This window comes from Coenobita brevimanus, chromosome 24 (assembly GCF_032717465.1).
Source record: "Coenobita brevimanus isolate Jiangsu-jjx chromosome 24, ASM3271746v2, whole genome shotgun sequence".
Lineage (NCBI taxonomy): Eukaryota > Metazoa > Arthropoda > Malacostraca > Decapoda > Coenobitidae > Coenobita > Coenobita brevimanus.
The window spans coordinates 20125760-20142127 of NC_136977.1; the positions used below are offsets into that span (position 1 = coordinate 20125760).

The 16368-nt window shown below is 44.4% G+C and overlaps 1 protein-coding gene across 1 annotated transcript in view; it reads left to right on the forward strand.

Annotated features, from left to right (window-relative positions):
* The window catches only part of Ca-beta (Calcium channel protein beta subunit), a 719185-nt gene that overhangs the window by 607680 nt on the left and 95137 nt on the right, over positions 1-16368 (forward strand). The window contains exon 7 of the mRNA XM_080267425.1: positions 9521-9649. Within this exon, the coding sequence (XP_080123551.1) occupies positions 9521-9649 (129 nt within the window). The remainder of the gene's footprint in view (positions 1-9520; positions 9650-16368) is intronic.

The window sequence follows — 16368 nt, forward strand, 5'->3', positions numbered from 1 at the left end:
GTTGGAGAGGCCCTAGTGAAAGTGTCTGGAAACTCCCTGTACTGTTGTTTGCACATGATACTGTGTTATTAAGTGAAGACGAAGGGGAGCTGCAAGGCTTGGTGAATGAGTTTGGGAGAGTGTGTAAGAAACGGAATCTAAATGTGAATGAAGGGAAAAGTAAAGTTATGGTCTTCGAGAGAAATGAAGTCAGTGAATGTACAGTGAGGCTGGATGAGGAGGAAATGGAAAATGTGAGTACGTTTAAGTACTTGGGTAGTGTGATGAGTAAGGATGGAAGTTTAGAGAGTGAAGTGCTTGAATGGATGCAACAGGGAAGAAAAGTTGCTGGTTCCTTGAAAGCAGTGATAAGAAACAGGGAAGTGAGCATGGAAGTGAAAAAGTTACTACATGACAGTATTGTGATATTAAATAGGAAGGAGTATGTATAGTTGTGAGTAAAAGATGGAAGAGGAGCATAAGACAGTATGGATCAGTTGGGTCAAGGATTGTGTGGGTAAAGTTGAAAGTTGGAATACAAATGTGGACGATTGTGTGTGTGTATGCGCCAACGCAAGATTGTGCTAGAAGAGTGAGAGAAGAGTTCTGGACAAATGTAGAAGTGTGCATGGAAAAGTTTGGAAGGAATGAGAGAGTGTTTTTGATTGGTGATATGAATGGTAAAGTTGGGAATGTGAAGGTGGATGGAATAGTTGGTGAGTGGGGTGTGCCTGCTGAGATAGATGAGAATGGGAATGCGTTAGTGGACATTTGTGCTGGGAGGGGGTTGGTGATAGCCAATACCCTCTTCAGGCATAAAATGATTCACAGGTATACATGGCGAGTGATGAGAAGGGTGGGTGGTGAACTGAATGAAAGGAAGGCAATGATTGATTATGTGTGTGTGGATGAAAGGATGCGAAGATGTGTAATGGATGCAAGAGTGTATAGAGGTTGGGGGAGTGGACTTTCTGACCACTACTTGGTGATCGCCAGAATTAAAGTACAAGAAAGTTGGAGGAATAGAAGAAGGGAAAGACGAGAGGAAGGAGTAGTTGCAAGGAGAGTGGAAAGGTTACAGGAGGATGAGAAAAAGGCAGAGTATAAGAGAGAAGTGGAGGAACGATTGGGCAAATATGAATTGGAGCAGATGGGAGACGTGGAAGGTGTGTGTAGAATATTTTCAGAAGAAATATGTGCAGCATGTGATGTGGTGTGTGGAAGGAAGAGAAGACGGAGGGGGGTGCAAGGAACAGCGTGGTGGACTGAAGAGGTGAAACAGGCTGTGGCACAAAAGAAGAAAGCATACAATGAATGGATGAGAAATAGGGGCGTGGAAGAGGTTGAGAGGCGGAAGAGAGAGTTATATGTAGAAAGGAAGAGAGAGGTGAAAAGATCAGTAAGAGAGAGTAAGAAGAGAGTGGATGAGGAATTTGGAAGAAATTTGAGTGTAAAGTGGAGGGACTGTAAGAAAATGTTCTGGAGAGAGGTGAAAAGAGTAAGACAGGGTGGAAGTGAAGTTAGCAGGGGAGTGAAAGATAAAAATGGTAGATTACTTGTGGAGAAGGGAGAAAAAGTGAGCAGATGGAGAGAACACTTTAAGGAATTGTTGAACGTAGAGGATGGAAGTAATGCGAGTATAAGTGGCTGGGGAATGGCTGGGAGAAGGAGGGAGGTGAGAAGACAGGAAGAAATCAGTAGGATAGAAGTTGTGGAAGCAATGAAGAAAGTTAAATTGGGGAAAGCCCCAGGAATTGATGGAGTGTGTGGTGAAATGCTGAAGCATGGGGGAGAGATAGTAGTAGAATGGATGTGGAAGATGTGCAGATTGGCCTGGGAGGAAGGTAGAGTCCTGGAGGATTGGAAGTCAGGTATAATTATTCCCTTGTACAAAGGAAAAGGGGAAAAAGAAGTTTGTGGTAACCATAGGGGCATTTGTCTTCTTAGTATAATAGGAAAAGTGTATGGTAGGATACTTATTGACAGAGTTAGAGAAAGAACAGAGAAATTAGTTGGAGAAGAACAGGGAGGCTTTAGGAAGGGAAGAGGTTGTGTAGATCAGATATTCATTCTCAGATCTTTAGTGGAAAAGTTTCTAGAGAAGGGAAAGAAGTTGTATGCGGCATTCATGGATTTGGAGAAAGCATATGACAGGGTGGATAGACAAGGATTGTGAAAAGTGTTAAGAATATATGGAGTAGATGGAAAGTTGTTGAATGCTGTGAAGAGTATGTACGATGGTGCGAAGGCTGCAGTGCGTGTGGATGGTGAACTAAGTGAATTTTTCTCTTTGAAGGTTGGGTTGAAACAGGGATGTGTCATGTCTCCATGGTTGTTCAATCTGTACATGGATGGGGTAATAAAAGAGGTACAAGGTAGGGTAGTGGATGTTGGAGTGGCCATGGTGAGAGAGGATAGTGTTTGGAAACTCCCTGAACTGTTGTTTGCAGATAATACTGTGTTGTTGAGTGAAGACGAAGGAGAGCTGCAAGGCTTGGTGGATGAGTTTGGGAGAGTGTGTAAGAAACGGAATCTAAAGGTGAATGTAGGGAAGAGTAAAGTGATGGTCTTTGAGAGAGGTGAAGTCAGTGAATGTACAGTGAGGTTGGATGGTGAGGAATTGGAAAATGTGAGTACGTTTAAGTACTTGGGTAGTGTGATGAGTAAGGATGGAGGTTTGGAGGGTGAAGTGCTTGAAAGGGTACAGCAGGGAAGAAAGGTTGCTGGTTCCTTGAAAGCAGTGATAAGAAACAGAGAAGTGAGCATGGAAGTGAAAAAGTTACTACATGACAGTATTGTGATACCAACTCTAACGTACGGAAGTGAAGCTTGGACGTTGTTGGAAGGACACAAGTCAAGAGTGAGAGCAGTGGAAATGAATTATTTAAGAGGAGCCTGTGGAGTCACATGGAGAGACAGGCTGACGAATGAGGATATAAAGGCGCGTTGTGGTGTTGATGTGGATGTGATAGGAAGCGTTATGAGGAACACACTGAGGTGGTTTGGCCATGTGGAGAGGATGGAGGGTGAAAGACTGACGAAGAGAGTGTATGTGAGTGAGGTGGAGGGGGAAAGAGGGAGAGGGAGGCCGAGGATGAGATGGATGGATGGGGTGGAGAGGTATATGAGAGAGGGGGGTGTGAGCTGGGAGCAGGGGAGTGAAATGGCGGGGGACAGGGCGACTTGGAGGCGATTTGTTTGTGGCCACCCCAAACGGGATTGAGGCGTCTGGCAATATATATATATATATATATATATATATATATATATATATATATATATATATATATATATATATATATAAGTGAATGGTTCACGATTGGTGTGGACGTGCGACAAGTTGTGTGATGTCCCCATGGTTGTTCAGTATATATATGGATGGGGCGATGAGAGAAGTAAAAACACGAGTAATGGAGAAGGGGATGGCATTGGTAATGAATGGTAATGGATGGAATATCTCAAATTTGTTGTATGCTGATGATGCAGTACTACTTGCAAATATCGGACAAGAACTTGGCAGACTAGTGCAGAGTTTTGCTGATGTCTGTGAGCGTCGTGCCTTGAGAGTAAATGTAGAAAAGAGTAAATTGATGGTTACTGGGACAGAAGATGACTCCCAGTGCGATGTCAGAATGAATGAAGAGAGCCTGAAATTGGTGAGAGAGTTCAAATTCCTGGGTACGGTGATAGAAAAGAGAGGAAAATGTGCAAAAGAAGTGCAAAGTAGAGTGACACAAGGAAGAAGAGTAGCTGGTGCAATGAAGACACTGGTAAGAAAAAAAGGCTTGAGTGTTGCAGCTGCATGAGGCTTACATGAAGGAGTGTTTGTGCTAAGTTTGACATATGGATGAGAGACTATGGTGTGGCATGAAAATGAAAAGTCAAGAGTAAGAGCGGTAGAGATGGGACTGCTGAGGAATGTACGAGTATGTGGAGTACAGAGGGTGGATGGGATACGAAATAATGTGATTCATGAAAGATGTGGAGTGAGGAAGTCTGTGGACACTAGAATCGAAGAGAGTGTACTGAGATGGTATGGTCATGTGGAGAGAATGGATAACAATAAAGTGGTGAAAAAGATATATATGAGAGAATTAGAAGGAGGGAAGAGGCAAAGTAGGCCAAGGAGAAGGTGGAGAAATATGGTGAATGAGTGTGTAAGGAAGAGAGGTTTGGAAGTCACTGAGGCTAGGGAACTGACAAGAGATCGAGCTGGCTGGATGAATGTTGTGAGGAGACGTGCATGATCAGGGATTTGGCACCCCTTTTTAACGTGGCAGCATCCGGATTGACTCTGTTGGATAGTTTATGTGAAGCTACAGAACGTGGTGAATGTATTTGGCGTATCCGATAAAGCCAGGATTCCGGGGGCTTCAGTGATGAGTGAATGGAAGCGTGGCCCATTGGATTAGGCAAATTTGGACTGTCTGGACATTGCTGCTCCTTACCCTGCCCTAGGGTGGGAAAGGAGGTCCAGATGATGATGATGATGATGATGATGACACACACTGGCACATCGTCGTCTTTGTCATCAGAGAGAAGTGCAATACTGAACTTTGGCACACGTCACAAGTCACGAGGAAGGCATACTGGACTGGCGCGGCAGTACTAGGTAAACATTCCTCGATGTTGACCCTCTTCCATCGCAAACGGGGGTAGTAGTACTGGATGCAGAACATCAGTACTAGAAAAGAACTCCTCGGATTTGGCTGATTTTGCTCGGCCGATCCATACTAGCTCAACAAATCTGTACAACAGTAATATATTATTTAAGTTTTTTGCTGACTGTACTGGACGAGAATAGTACTAGACAAACGTGTACTGGACGCGTACTGTATATATATATATATATATATATATATATATATATATATATATATATATATATATATATATATATATATATACTGTATATACATATATATAGATAAATAGATAGATAGATAAATAGATAAACAGTAATCTCTTTAAGACCCAGATGCCCAAGTCCTGGACATTCTGGGCTTGGGTCCAAAAATGGCCAAAAACATCAGAATGAAAAAAAAAAAAGCCATGTGTTCATCCCTACTCTAAATTTGCCATGAGATGATAAACAGCTGTGTTTTGGCGCGTAGTTCCCGCAACATCCACAAGAGCGCCCCTGCATCCACCCCACTTCCCGCCTACTGGAGCGCCCATGCATCCACCTCACTTCCCGCCTACTGGAGCGCCCATGCATCCACCCCACTTCCCGCCTACTAGAGCGCCCGTGCCTCCACCCCACTTCCCGCCTACCTACCATTGTGACTGCACGCTCGTCGTCATAGCTGCCCACGCACTCGCTTTTCTGGATGGACAGTGAATAAACTCCGATACCTTGCCACCAGATCACTTGGGAATTTACAGTGTTGTGCAGTGTTAATATATTAGAATTTAGAGCACAAAGGTTTAAATGTACAGTAGAGTACAACACTGGTGTGTTGCAACTGGCATGACGCAGTAAGAACAGAATGTGCAATGTTAAGCAGTTATAATTCACTAGTGCAAAGGATTAAGTGCAGCGCAACACTGAATTACTGTACTTGCTTCAAGAGCACTTTCACCACTGTCAGCACCATAGAGGGGGCAGGTTAATCTTCGTGACGGTCACGGACGTGTCGTAAGTACCCTGAACACTGCTAAATATTTCGATACTTACTCCTAATTTCTCATTCTCTGGTTCCTTTTCATTTCTTTTATGGTTTCTGTGCCTTATTTGTGTGAATAGGGTCTTAAATAGGTGCTGTTTATGTCCGGTAGGGAGTTATTTAAGTGACATTCAAAGTTAGGTTGGGTTGGGGTCTAAAAGTACCAGCCCAGGGGCATTTTTCCCAAGTCCCGGACAAAACCAAGTCCCAGACATACCTTTGGCTTTATTATGTCGGATCTTAGAGGGATTACTGTGTGTACATATCTATCTATCTATCTATCTATTTATCTGTATATATATATATATATATATATATATATATATATAAAATCATCATCATCATCATCAGCCGTTTGAGTATCCACTGCAGGACTGGCCTATCCCGACCGAAGTCAGGACGATACAGCCAATGTATCTCTACCAAGTGGCTTAGGCTGTCTGGTAGAGATTGTATGTAGGGTGAGAAGTGCTTAATTGTAAGTGTACTGGTAGTGTTGTAGTGGTTTTGGATGTGTGTGTAGTCTGTGAACCAGTGTAGTCGGCCCACACAAGCCAACTGGGTGCAAGCATACTTTATAGTATCCAAAACTGGTTCAATCACAGCACCCTTTGTGTCCACCAAAGTAGTACGTGGCTGGGTGAACACTCCCAAAGTTTATTACCCTGGCAGAGCATGAACCCTGGCTCACCCATGTACGAAACACACACTCTACCGCTGTACCACAGATGCTGCATATATATATATATATATATATATATATATATATATATATATATATATATATATATATATATATATTGAGCTGGTGAACGTTTATATCCAAGGGATGGTTGGGGTTTACTGCTCACGTTATGCCACTCAGGGATGAGTGAGGCTGATCACTCTCATCTTAAATGTCAAGACCAACTTGCCTAGCCCCAGGCTCCTACGCTCCTCATGGGGCAATGAAGGGTTGGATGATGGATAATATATATATATATATATATATATATATCTCCCGCCGCATCCCGCTGACATGTGGATACGTCACCATGTTTAGTCACAGTGACACCTGTTTACATATCCATACATTTTGCAATTGCGAGGTCTGTCATTTGCACATTTTTCAAACTTCACGTATGATTTTTGGTAGGTATACGCGGAACACCTTCCTCTACCCTCTGCCAGGTGGGGACTGCCTTACCCCAAGTAACTTCCCCCCCCCCCCTGCAAACCATTGTCTCGGCAACTCAACTGTTACCAGTGACCTGGTCAGTAAAGACATTTTACGCCACGATACGAAATTCAGGGCGAGAGTGATTCCCCAATCAATGACGATGTGGAGGACAAAGATTACGTGTGGCCAGAGGAAGAAATGAGCAGAAGTGCTGAGGAGGTAACGTCGCCAAGGAGGATGCGGTATGTTGATGTGTTCAGTGAGTGAAACAACGCTTATATCGCCTATATTATTATGTGAAAACCAATATATTATTGTACTACATTTAAATTCGTACCAAATGAACAAATATCTACTTATTCTGGGTGGTTCGCAATAGTTACCGTTACATAGAAAACGCGACAGAATTAGCACGGGTCCAGAGAACATGGTACCAGATGTTTAAAGGGTCACCTGTTTAGACCACTTCTAAGCTCAGGTGAGCACTTTTTGGGAGATTTTCCAATGTTTCTCATAAAAAGCGGAGGTTTTAGCCCCCCCAATTTTTTTTGAAAATCTGCGGGATTGGGGAGGATCAGTGGTGAAAAACTGGTAGGGATGCGGCAGGATTATGTACACCGCATGCCGGCTCTGTGGTAATGCTCTCACTTAGCATGTGCTAAGATGGGGGTTTGCATTTCGCACGGGGTGCGAATAGTTTCACTGAAGAAGCGGGTGGTTACTGTTCCCCTTGAGCAAAGGGGTGGGTGTGTGCGTGTGTGGTCAAGGCTTTGCCCTTTGATCGGACTATATGAGCGCTCAGCTCTCTTCCAGGAGGGTAAAAAGCTGATGATCACAACCATCATGTGATCCTGACCGACCCGGTGAATTACACGTATATGTATATGTGTATATGCAGGTATGTTACAGGCAGACCGTGAAATCGGTCATTTCGTGAAATACCTAGTCTATTCATGAAGTGATAGTTTAAATTGTGATGCTTTAATTTACGTTAGGTTAATTTAGACTGTGGTTAAGTTAGGTTGGGATAGGTTAGGCTAAGTTTAGGCTAGTCTAGGTTAGGTTATGTTTACTGGGATGAACGATAACTTATGTTAAGCGTTCATCTGCATTAACCTAACCTAAACTTAGCCTAGATTATCCCAGTCGAACCCAACAGCAGCCTAAATTAACCTAATCTAAATTAACCCATCACAATTTGCACACATTTCACTAAGTCACTGATTTCACAGTCTGCCTGTAACATATATAAATTTTCATCAGTATTAACCCTATCAGTGGTTCAGTACACTTAGGGGTATGCTGCATGGTTCATTCTAGCTGGGAAAAGTAGTGAAAGATTTAATTGCATCATCATCAAGTGTAGATTAGTGTGTTTTGTTCATAGGTACGTTATCTAATCTGAATTTGTTTTGGATTCAGGGTAGGTTTGCTACGTGAGGTACCTTAATATTCCTAGCTGTAGCTTCGCACTACAGAGATTCTTCCTCCTCTGCTCGTAACTCTAAATGGATTTGGAATGTGGCCTGTCATCCAGTGCCTTTGCTTGGTTTTTTGTTGCTTCTGTCACCTTATTCTTCAAGTTATATAGAAGCAGGCTTCTCACTTCTGGAGATTCTTCATTTCTACGGCATTCCTAAAGTCTGCAACTGGGATGATAACACTAATCAATATACTTATTAAAATAGAATACAGCAGCTTATGCAGGTAAGAACACTTCAATAAACTGCAAAATTGAATAGGGGAATTTATGAAGGATATTACACAGGCTAGTTTATATTATGTTAATGGAAAGCTGTCATCATCCCTGTACCTGTCCTAAACTTTTTGTTTTGTGTATATAATCTGTCACTTAGGTTCACTGGACAGCCTGGGATTGTGTCATCTACAGGCTGTAGTACTGCATCTTAAAGCACTGGATCTTTGAAAATGCTGTTGAGAATTATGTTTGCAAATGACATTCTTGTGAATATATGGAGTACATCTGTCCCTACCATTAGTGGAGAAATGGTATGGAGAATATGGAGTCAGTGAGGCATGATGAAAGTAAAGAGAAACCAAAAAAAAAAAAAAAAAAAAAAAAAAAAAGTTCCGGGATGGAGGATGTCCCTGTTATTAAAATGTGTAAAGCAAGGCTACATTCTTTGAAAGTAGATGAGTGAGTAGGAAGAAAAAAGGTTTGGGCAGTTGCTCAGTTGATAGTGAAGCATGAGTATTACAGGTAACCCAAAACAGAGGAAGATATAATAAAAAGTCTGGGTGAAAGAGAATGAGAAGAAACAAAGAACATGGAGGACAGGGATATGAGGTATGTGCTAGGATTAGAAAACAGTGGGGAGTGGCTGAGCCAATAATAAGTTTTTAGTAAGGGTGTGTGCGATAAGGAGAAAAGATGATTGGTGAGCTTAGGGAAAAGTGATAAAAGTTGTATAGATAGGTAGATAGATAGATAGATATAAACACATAAGAAAATCGTAAGGTTCATGCTAATACAAAAGCCAGACCCAGGAAAACTGTGGCAAACTTGACAGAAGTGTAGCCTTTTTCATAACACAGAGCTCCACATGGCCCTGGAAGTGTATTAACCCACTGAATTTGCAGATACAGTGAAGGTTGAAACAACATGCACACATCTTTTCAGTTTGTTTTATTGAATAGTGGGGAAGGAGATTGATGGAAGGATGAACATGCCACTAACCTTTATGATTACTTTCAGGTTTTGCAGCGTCTAATAAAATCTAGAGGGAAATCTCAAAGTCGTAACTTAAATGTTCAAATGGTTGCTGCGGAGAAGCTGGCCCAGTGTCCACCAGAGATGTTCGATGTCATTCTAGACGAGAACCAGGTAAGTCTGGAAATGTTCTCAATATTCTTGTTTGGGAATTGTTAGTTAAAGCATAAACATCTTCAAAATTTTTGGGAAGGGTAAGTAACAAAATTATAGCGCCTGATGGTTCAGTGGGTAATTAAGGCACTCTCTTCGGATAGAGCCTGCTTAGGTTTGTATCCAAGGGGTGGTTGGAGTTTATTGCTCACGTAATGCCACTCAGGGATGAGTGAGGGTGGTCACTCTCATCTTAAATGTCAGGACCAACTTTCCTGGCTCTGGGCTCCTACGCTTCCCATGGGGCGACAAAGGATTGGAAAATGGATGATTGGAATAAATTTAAGTGGAGGTGTGCAACATCATGTACACTGTACAGTCACACCTCAGTTTACAGTGGGTTTACATCAAGTGGAAACTCATCACGTAACGATATTGTACGCCGAAGTTAATATAACATGGGTTCATTGGAGATAAGGAGGGGGTCAAAGATCAAGTAACCTAATCTCTCTCAAAACTTTACCTTTTCAGGCTTGCCCTCAGTAGCACCATGTTTTCAACTTGGGGTAGCATCATTGCTAGACATGAATTCTAAGTTGCACTTATTCACACACCAAAAAGTTGTCGCTCCACATAATAATGCACTGCCCTATTCGTTGCACACGACCGTTATTTGGCGATAGTAGTGGTGTTTCAGAGGCCTTCTTGCATGAAATGTGTAAAGACAATCACTAGGTGGCTGTCTTGGCTCAAATGTCTAACTTTTGGCTTCCATGGGAGGCAGTGTATGCATGGGATATCCGTACACAGCCACCACAATTACTGTATAAGCGAATTTCACCATTGTTATCGCAAAATTGTGGATAACTTTTAGTTCATTGCTATGTCGATTTATCACATACAAAACTGATGTATACAAATGCTTGACTGTAGGTAATAGGTGAAATGCCTTTACTAGATCCTAGGGTATAGGAAGGATGGTTGGAGAAAACAGCCTATGGATGGGTGGCAGTGATATTTCTGCAAGAGGACTGCAAAGACAGGAAAAGAGGGAGGAATTACTGTGTATTTTTCTGAAAGAGTAAAGAGTTTATCAATGCATCTTAGACAGGTGTCATGCTTCATTAAACCGCGATAGGTCTAAGTGGTAAGGTAGTAACGAGTTACAACTTGGCAGCATTATTTATCTGCCATACTCCCAGAATAATCAAAATATTGAAGAATTTTATCCAAATCTGTACAGTGGTAATATGACTACAGAGCCAGTTGTGGGTGGAGGAATGGTGGACACGGCAATCGCAAGTATTCAAAGTAAGGAAAGCTCTAGGTGGAAGGAATTAAGTGATCAATTACAGAGGGTGAAGACAAGTTTCAACACCAGTCTCATTAAGGATCCAGATAGCTTTGCTTTAAGTAAACTAACAAATCCATACAAAATGCTTAACAGTCAGATCGTTAACTAAAGTTATTGTTAGTTCCCCACCCCACACTGCCACAGGCTCTAACAGCAGTAGTACAGTACAGGAAGGACGTTGCCCAGTGAGTTGTTCTTCCTATGGTCAGCCTTAGGTGTACACTACAAGAGATCAGCTGAGGCGAAAATAAACACTGGCTCCTTAAAGATCACTGTCTTTGTTTTCCAAATAATTCCACTTAATTCTTTCCAACTTCGCTGTTCTCACAAGCACTGGAGCTATACACACTTTACCGATTGCTATTACACTTAATGCTCAACAACACTTTACTGTTGGTACACTTAATGCTTGCTAACATTACACTTATTACACAAGTACTGAAACTAATCTTCACTGACAGTAATTACACTTAATACACTTCACTGTCTTCTCATGTTCCAGTGATATACAAACTTCAATAACCCGTCTCTGTTTGCCACTGTTTTCACAAGTACCAAAAATATACAATCTTCACCGACACTGACCTGACACTGCACTACACCAAAACCGACTACATGTCACACAAACTGACCTGAAACCCGATTGCATTTTACTCAAACTTACTTGACATCATGTTATGCTGTTTTTTTTTAGTACGACCTCTCGTCCTAAAGACACGAGCGACTGAGCGGGGTCCTCTTCTAGACCGGAAGTAGAACACTTACAAAGGAACAGGGCATAAAAGCTCGGGAGTATACCTTAACCTGTCACGTCCCGAGGTTTTCCGCACCTCCGACATCCCCCAGTCCCGAGGTATTTTCGAAAATTTTTTTTTTTGGCTAAAACCTTCGCTTTTGGTGAGAAACATCGAAAATTCATAGAGAAATCGCTCACCTGAGGTTTAAAATACCCAATCCAGGTAGGAGTTCCTCCTTACCTGACTGGGTTTTCTAACATGCTGGCACCAAAGAAAATGAGTTCTATGGGAGGGTAACTATTTTATCCACTCATAAACGGTATTTATTTATTTACTTGGTATGAATGTATATGTAGTATGAGAGTATATTGGTTTTCAAGCAGTAATAAAGGCATTATAAGCATTATTTCACCCACTAACTAATCACCATACCTGACCTTTTTTTGCCACATTACCTGATCATTATTTCTGGCTGTTTCTTCTTCTAATGCTATGTAAACATTGTCCTCCACATTGTCATCGATTGGGGAATCACTCTGGCCCTGAATATCTTTACTAGCCAGGTCACTGGTAACAGGTCCTTTGCCAAGACAATGGCGTGAGGGGGGGAGGGGGGAGGTTATGCGGTGTAAGGCATTGTCCCTGCTTGGCATCTTGTAGAGGAAGAGAGGAAGGTGTCCCGTGTATACATACGAAAAATCACGCGCGAAAATTGAAAATTGTGCAAATTAGGGACCTTGCAATTGCACGACGTACTGGTACGTCGCCGGGACTGGCAAATGCAAATCGTTGCAACGTACCCATATGTTGACGGGACGGGGCGGGTTAACACATCTACTGTCTTAATTCAAACTCCTTACAATACATATACAAAGATATACTGAATATGGAAGGGGTAAAGTGACAGAGTTTTCTACTATTGGTACAATGCGTCCGTAAGCAACGTATTGATGTCGGGGTCAGTGTACAACTTTACTTCAATACACATATGTATATAACAGATCACAGGGGCACAATATAGTTGTTAGAGCTAATGCACAATTTCCATTCAATACACACGTCAGGATACTTTACATACGGATGGAGTGAAGAGCCAAGTTAATCAGAACTAGCATACATATCACATAGGCGCGATGTCTACGAGTATACCTGGGTCACGTCGCGAGGGAATGTCACTTAGGCACGGTGACACTGTTCACACGTTCTGTCTTTGTGGATTGTTCTTAGTAGGTTAGTCTCAGGCCGCCACTAATACATTTCCCTGGTTCCGAAGGGTTTGGATATAAACACAGTACCTTGGATAAGTTAGGGTAGGAACCTTGGTGTATTACTTCTGTCTCACTGTTCACATTCACTGACTGTCACATTCTGGTGTATTGTTTCTGTCTCACTGTTCACGTTCACTGACCATCACTTTCTGGTGTATTGTTTCTGTCTTACTTATCACATTCACCAACTGTCATTTTCACTAAGTCTTTGACACAACTCTGGAGGTGGAAGGTGTCGTCACTGGACTGCTGATGCCTGGGGTTAAGAGAGGTGGTGCCCGGGAGTGGGAGGGGGCCCCTCGGGAGAGCTCTCCTGTAGGAGGCACGGCACAGCTCTCGGGGGTGTCACTGCCCGGATGCGTGTCCAGCCTGGGGTGCAGGAAGGCCCTTCCGTCTGGGGGCCTCAACCTGGTAAGTGGCCCTCGGGACTGGGGCCAAACAGCGTCAGGAGTCGGGCCTGCCGCTTCTTACTCTGGGCGGAGGGCCGAAGGGGAGCGTGGTCTGAGCTGTCCCGTCTTGGGGTCCGCAGGCTGGCCCTGGGAGGCCTGGTGCTGCGGTCGCCTACAGGTTGGGATGCTGTCAGGGGCTGGCTGTGGCACCTCTCCTGCAGGGCATCCATCAGGGGCCAGCGTCGTCCAGGGACAGGCCGTAAGGCAGGAACTCGGCCTTCGGGGACAGGGCCTCACCACCACTTCTGGAACGGCAGCACCTCCGGGGAGCCACACCTGGAGGGAGAGAGAGAAGGGCATCCCATGCAGCCGAGGGGTAGTGAGCCGGCTGCACAAGGGGCCTTCCCCTCTGGGAGAACCCTCAAGACTGCAGACAAAGGGAGTACAGTGACCATCCCTTCCCCAACGCGTACAGTGGCCGTCATTGCGGTTCCACAGTCTCTAAGGGCAGCAGCAGAAGGACATACAGTGGGCGTTCCTTCCCCAGTACGTACAATGGCCATTACCGCAGCGCTGATCCCAAAGGAGGAAGAGGCAGATGAGGGACATACAGTGGCCGTTCCCTCCTTGGCATGTACAGTGGCCATTGCCGCGGGTCTGCCTGCCCAACGGGAAGTAGCTGAGGGTCGTACAGTGGCTGTTCCCTCCCTGGTACGTACAGTGGCCGTTACCGCGGGGCTACTCCCGTAGGAGGAGGAGGAGGTGGATGAGGCACGTACAGTGGCTGTTCCCTCCCTGGTACGTACAGTGGCCGTTACCGCAGTGTTGCCTGGGACTGTATCTGGAGCAGTCCCACCCCGATCCTGGTGAGGGCTGCTCCATCTGTGAAGTAGTGTTGCATTCCTGCGACATTGCAGTTGGGTAGGTTGAGGGGAAGAGGGACTCAAGGTAGGGGCGCCCCGGCGCCTGTCTTGCTCTGGGCCAGTCCCGCACTCACCTGGCCCGCCGTGGTGTCCTCCTGGGGTGGGGGTAGGGCTGCGGCTCCGTAGCGGGGTAGGGGGTCTGGCGGCGGAGGCATGTATTTTACCACTGTCCGTGGTAGGTACTAGAGGTGGTAGGTACTGGTAGTGGATGTCGGCCTCCATGGCCGAGGAAGCTTTGACCGGCTCCTTGACCAAGGAGGAAGTTGGTGAGTCCCCCCCTCCTCAGACAGAGGAGGGCACTCCATCTCGCCCTCCCGTCATCAATCTAAAGGATCGGCTAGACGTAGCCTCCTATAGACACCTCCTGGCTCTCAGCGCTCACACCCGGTCGTACCAGCTCGGAGAAACGACATACACTACTCTTTACGATCTGCTCTGAGCTGCCGACCGGGGTGAAGACATAAGACCTGTGCTGATTGTCAGGGGGGAGGAGGTGCGTCTAGCCAATCTTCGAGCATTTTACCATATGCTCCCACCTCGACTGGCCCCTTAGATCTTTGGTGGTCCACTGTGGGGGAGTGGATCCAGTCTGTACAATTATTCTGACTGGCCTAATGCCCCACGTTGGTGGCGATGGCCAGTAAGCATCAACAAAACAAACAAACAATAGTTAGTCAGTCAGTTTGGAGTTTAGTCGGGTTTCACGTCAGTTTGTGTGAAGTGCAGTCGGTTTTGGTGCAGTGTCAGTAAAGGTTGTATATTTTTAGTACTTGTGAAAACAGTGACGGGTTATTGAAGTTTGTATATCAGTGAACTTTAAGGAGCCAGTGTTTATTTTTGCCTCAGCTGATCTTGTGTACTGCACACCTAAAGGCTGACCATAAGAAGAAGAACTCGCTGGGCAACGTCCTTCCTGTATTGTACTACTGCTGTTGGAGCCTGTGGCAGTGTGGGGACTGGGATGTAACACTGGTGTCAGGAGTGAGGATTATTATTCAGGGCTGCAGTGAGTCTAATCTTCGACATGGAGCAAAAAGGTGTCAAGACAAGAGGCCAAGCTAGGCAGGGAGAGGCATCGCTGGGTGGAATTATGAAACTATTACAAGCACTGAGTGAAGGACAGGAAAAACTCCAAGCACATTACAAGCACAGAGTGAAGGACAAGAAAAACTCCAAGCACAGTTACAAGCACAAAGTGCCCAAGTACAGGCAGCACAGAATGCAGAACAGAAAAAGCTCGAAGAACAATTACAGGCACAGAAGAAAGAAATCAAAGAGCTAATACAGGCACATATTAAAGAACTCAAAGAACAATTTCAGGTACAAAGGGTACAACTGAAGCCACAAAGTGAACAACTAGAGGCACAATGTGTTGAACAAAAAGAGCGATATGAACAACTTGAAGAGGCATCGGAGGAGCAACAGAGGGAATTACAACCGAGGATGCAAGGACAGCCAGATGCATTCATGGGGGAAATCAAGGAAGAGCAGCAACAGCTTAAGGAGGAAGTAAATGCCAAGCTAAAGCAGCAGAAGTATGAGGTAAGAAATAATGTGACAATGTAAACAGCATGTGGAAAACCAGCTGAAGATTAGCGAGGGAATTGTGATAGAGTGTAGACAGCATGTAGATAGCCAATTGAAGCATGTAGTCGATCATGAGAAGATAATTAGTGAGAATATGGAGGCTGTAGAGGAATATTGCACTGCTGAGCCTCAGGCTAGTGCACAGGGAGCATATGAAAGGAATGGGAATCGTAGGAAGAAATGCTGCTGTACTGTAGTGATGGGATGGCGTCAGATGGAGAAGACCTGGGGAGGATGCAGATGGAGGGTGCAGATTTGCAACCGGTGCTAAAGTGGTTGCAGCAGAGTACAGTGCGACCATCATGTAGGAGAAGTTTCCAGGTTAAGCTTTGCAACCAAGAGCTACTGGAGTCAGTGGGACCTTCTTCGCTTGAACAACGGACTACTGGAGCGTCAGTGGGAGACAGCCAATGGCCTCAACAAGTATTGGCAACTGGTGGTTCCAAAGAAGATGAGGTCCGAGATCTTGGATGAGTCCCATA